Genomic DNA, 4,832 nt, shown 5'->3' on the forward strand with positions numbered 1-4,832 from the left:
TTTAGAGATATGTAGTGTTTGGTTGTCATCAAAATATAGCAAAAACTCATATACGATGGGTTTGAGGTGTTCCACACCCCGGCATATCTATGGTTCGGAGGCGGACGACGAAGTGCGTTCTCCTCCACGCCAAAACTCAAACCCCGGTGTTGAATGCGTCAAGGAATTTAAATTTTTCCCTGAGCACCTGCATGGCACCAGAGACAATTTTTGTATATGTTTTGTTCAACATTACAAAATATAATAACTTGTTGGCACAAATGTATTTAGCACCTCGGTAGAAACTATTTCCTTTGAAGTTGGACTTACATTCATTTTTTGGGATGGTCTAAAGTTTGCTCCACTAGCATGCACTATTAGTAATATCTACTTCACGATTTTTTTTACCTGAAGACTTTGTAAGATCATTAAATTTAACTTCTGCATCAAGATGCAATTAGTTTAACTTTGAAATCATACTCTCATGCATTTTCTAGAATATTTTGTCAAGCGCGTTGAAACCCAGATTTTGATAACTAACCCATACTTTAACTGGATATGATAGAGAACTGACATGCAATCACCCGGTGTAACACCCAATACTTATGGTTACACCTTATACTTACTTAAGTCATGAGTGTTATGATTCAGTTCTCTATCATATCCAGTTAATTAAAGTCTGGGTTAGTTATCAAAATCTGCTCAAGTGTTTTGTCTTGAATGAGCTGCATCATAGACCTCTTAAGGCTCAAAAAAATAAGAAATTATTCAGATCACTGCAAGCAACAAAGTTTTTCCAAACTACAGAACTTGATTTGGTTGAAGCAGGATGTCACTCCGGTTTTCTATTGGGGTATGGCTCGCTCAGTCTCTCTCTAGCTCTATGTGTTTTGATATTTGCCTAGGTTTTTTTGGGGTTTTATTTGATTTTGCTTCAGATCTCTGCCCTGCATATACTCATATATCAGCTAGGCAGGTGAAAGATTTTTAATAGCATAATGTCATTATGTAAGTGAAAGATTTTTTCACACCTTTTCTGGGTAGCCTTTTGGTTTAAAAAATAATTAAAATAAAAAATTAATAAGTTAATAAATATCTTATGAGTGTTATGATTCAGTTCTCTATCATATCCAGTTAATTAAAGTCTGGGTTAGTTATCAAAATCTGCTCAAGTGTTTTGTCTTGAATGAGCTGCATCATAGACCTCTTAAGGCTCATAAAAATAAGAAATTATTCAGATCACTGCAAGCAACAAAGTTTTTCCAGACTACAGAACTTGATTTGGTTGAAGCAGGATGTCACTCCAGTTTTCTATTGGGGTATGGCTTGAGTTTGTTCCAATGGCTGGATTTCTTTGAATCTTGTTGAGCCTTCCTCTCCAACTCAATTTGCATTAAGTGATGAAAATGCCACCAATGTTTACTTCTTCGAACACCATGAGATTGGGGTACCAAATACTTGAAAGAAATATCCAGTTGTGCTTCTTCGATCTTCTTTATCTCCACAATAATCAACATCTGAAAAACAAGTAATTGTTGCTTCTTTGTCTTCAGAATCTCATCGAAATAGAATTCCATAATCCATCGATCCTTTTAAGTATCTCAGAATTCTTCTTGCAGCCTCCATGTGTGACACTCTTGGTTCACCTATGTATCTGCTCACTAATTCGATAGCGAAACCTATGTTAGGTCGACTGTTGCACACATATCTTAGTGATCCAATATTTTGTTTGAACAACGTTGCGTCGACTTTGTATTCCTCTTCGTGCTTCTCCAAATTCAAATTTAGTTCATCAGGTGAAGATGCAAGATTCGCATCATCCATTCCTAACCTTTTGAGTATCTCTTTGACATGCTTACTTTAATTTAGCATCATTCCTTGCTTCGACATTTGAAAATCCATGCCTAGGAAATAAGACAATTTTCCCAGATCCGACATTTCAAATTCTTTCGTCATCATTTCTTTGAACTTCGAAAAGTTCTCCAAGCTACTTCCAGTTGCCAGCAAGTTATCGACATACAAGCAGATCATTGTAATATTTTGTGCCACAACCTGAACATAGACACCATACTCGGATTTTCATTTGAAAAATTCCAATTCGACTAAGTATGAGTCGACCTTCTCGTTCCATGCCCTCGGTGCCTGCTTGAGGCCATAAAGCGCTTTGTGCAACTTATCTACTTTACTCGCCTCCTTATGAATCATAAACCGATGAGATTGTGTGGCATAGACCTATTTGTCTAAGGGACCATTAAAAAATGCTTATTTCACATCTAAGTAAAATGTCGATCAACCTTAGTTACATGCCAACGCTACCATTAGTCGAACAGTCTCCAGTCTTGCTACAGGAGAAAATACTTCAGAGTAGTCGAGTCCTTCTCTTTGAAGAAACCCTCGAGCTAATAATATTGATTTATGTCTTGCTATCGAAACATTGAAAAATCTAAAAATAAGCATATTAAAATCTGAAAAGAAAAATGAAATCAAAATAAACTATATTTTTTAGTATTTATATATGAAAAACTAAAAACTAATCAATTAATATTTTTTTGTGTTTTTGCAAGAAAATAGTCTAATTAATCTAAACATATTTTAATATTTTAATAAAGAAGATAGAATTTAACTAATCTAATTCTAATAAAACTTAATTATAATATATATATATATATATATATATATATATATATTATTTAAATAAAATAAATAAACTTAAATCTTACTTGTTACTATTATTACACGTGCATGTTTTGAAGAGTGCTACCGATTGGTCCACCTTCACATAAATTACATAAACTAATTAACTAATTATAAGTACAGTACATAAGTTGGCTTCTCAACACAAAAGTTTACAAATTTTACTAAATAAGCAACTTAATACCATTTTGAAATTTATCTTTATCATAGCTCAAAAATAGTTTACATTTGTTCGGGTCTTGAAACTCTTCAACTAAAAATTTGTGGATAAACTCTTCAGTTAACCACTTAACTTCCTTTTCCATTCTTTCTTTCAATTTAATCATATTCGGCGTATATTGTTTATTCACTGAGCTTGTGCTTTTGGAGATTTTGCTTCTTCCAGATGACTGATTTGTTGATTTCCTTTTGCCAATACTTCTAGAAGAAACCTGCTTATTATATATTTTATAAAAGAAACTTTTCAACAACTTGAAATTTCTAGTAACATTTCTGTACTTATACTTCAGGGCAAGCTCGGCCTCCTGCAAATTTATGACATTTGAGAATAAGCAACAAAAAAAAGTATTAAAATTTACTTAGCAAATAAATGCATTTACCATAGTACAACCAAATCCCTCAGCGGAACCAGTGTCATAGTTGAATAACACACCCTTCATCCTCTTTCTCATTATTGCACAATAAGCTTTAAAGTCATCAAGAATACTGTTTAACACCATCGAGACCTTCCAATAAAATACAATTGTAAAAGATATGTATTTTTCATATATAATAATAGACAATTATACATATACAAAGGACGAGGGATCAAATTATGCAAATACATATGATATATACTTGTACCTTTATTGCAGACAGCAGTACTGAATGGTCAGTACGTAACCTATGTGACACAATCTCTGATTCCATAATTGTAAAGGGATTACTATCTTTAAACAGGCCGTGGCCTTTGGCAAGAATTAAAATGGTTTGCACCACATCATCTGAAATATTAAAATTTATCATCCGACTGATAGCATTTTCTTGAGAATTCTGAACCTATGCAGGGAAGTTGTTCAAAAATACAAACATTATAATCATGTATATAATAACTCTGCATCATTGTTTCTGTCAAAAAAAAAAAAAAACTCTGCATCATTGTAAGCGATGCATCTATAATTATGCAAGCTTCCTTATAATTTAATTGAACGCATATACCACATTTATCACTTATAACTAATAAAAATATAATAATATAATATTTATAGAAAAAAAAACAAATAATAACAATAAAAATAATTACCCTCTCTAAAAAATAATAAATAATACAATGCTTGATGAATTTTAAGCTAAGAATTAAAGACAGGAAGTATCCAACACAAATTGAGGTTGCGAGGTGAGATGGAAACTGAAACTAGTTCGTGCATTCAGTTTTTCCTTAGAACATAAATTTACATAGTGAAGCTAAACGATGAATTTATGTAATTAAGTAATTACACAATCAAATAAATCATAATCAAAAACCTTTTTAAACTATAAACATCGTACCTTATATTTTAATCAAAGAAATCATAGTTGATATAATTGCAAATGGTTGAGTCTTGTCAAAATAATCAGAAGCCATTGGTCTTAAAAGTTTCTACCGCCTGAAATCTTCAACACATGTTAGTGAATGTGTCAATAATGAAAAAGAAAACCAGTCTCTATATATGAAGGTGAAAGAGAAGAGCATAGATGAAAGTTTACCTTTATAAACGAAGGAGTGAATTATGCAGAAAAGAAAGTGGGAGAGCTTAGATCTAGAATCCCTTCTTATGGCTTCTTTCGTTGTGCTCCTACCTTAAGTCACTCACTCACACTATTTAATATGTGGTTGGTGAGAGTATTGTATTTATTTTGACACAAATGGTAGGTTAGAGTGTATTTACGTTGGGAAGTTGTTGGTGCTATTTGAATTTATTTAAAGTGATGGAATCTGTCAGCTACTTTATGGTTCCCTTTTCCCTATTAATAAATTATAGTTGTTATTTACGCATTTGCTTTATCTTTATCTTGTGAATGTATTATTTTATATTATCAATACTATACAATATCTCTTTTAGTATATAAACAAAATACAAATATTTTTTATACATGTAAAATTCAACTAATTAGCAATTTTTGTAAAATTAAAAATTTAA

General features: G+C 31.9%; 1 protein-coding gene across 6 annotated transcripts; it reads right to left on the minus strand.

Moving 5' to 3' along the window:
- Positions 1-2,699: 2,699 nt before the first annotated feature.
- On the minus strand, positions 2,700-4,568 carry LOC131630883 (uncharacterized). Of its 6 annotated transcripts, none has more exons than XM_058901623.1 (5): positions 4,399-4,568; positions 4,201-4,298; positions 3,517-3,656; positions 3,273-3,398; positions 2,700-3,197 (listed from the first exon to the last, which is right to left on the minus strand). In XM_058901623.1, the coding sequence occupies exons 3-5, from the start codon at positions 3,580-3,582 to the stop codon at positions 2,838-2,840; spliced, it is 552 nt and encodes a 183-aa protein (XP_058757606.1). In that variant the 5' UTR covers positions 3,583-3,656; positions 4,201-4,298; positions 4,399-4,568; the 3' UTR covers positions 2,700-2,837. The 6 variants fall into 6 exon arrangements, with proteins under 6 accessions (XP_058757606.1, XP_058757605.1, XP_058757603.1 ...); XM_058901622.1 differs by having other exon boundaries at positions 4,201-4,305; XM_058901620.1 differs by having other exon boundaries at positions 3,517-3,711; positions 4,201-4,280; positions 4,399-4,567.
- Positions 4,569-4,832: the final 264 nt, after the last annotated feature.

The sequence above is a fragment of the Vicia villosa genome, unplaced genomic scaffold (genome assembly GCF_029867415.1).
Source record: "Vicia villosa cultivar HV-30 ecotype Madison, WI unplaced genomic scaffold, Vvil1.0 ctg.000747F_1_1, whole genome shotgun sequence".
Classification (NCBI taxonomy): domain Eukaryota; kingdom Viridiplantae; phylum Streptophyta; class Magnoliopsida; order Fabales; family Fabaceae; genus Vicia; species Vicia villosa.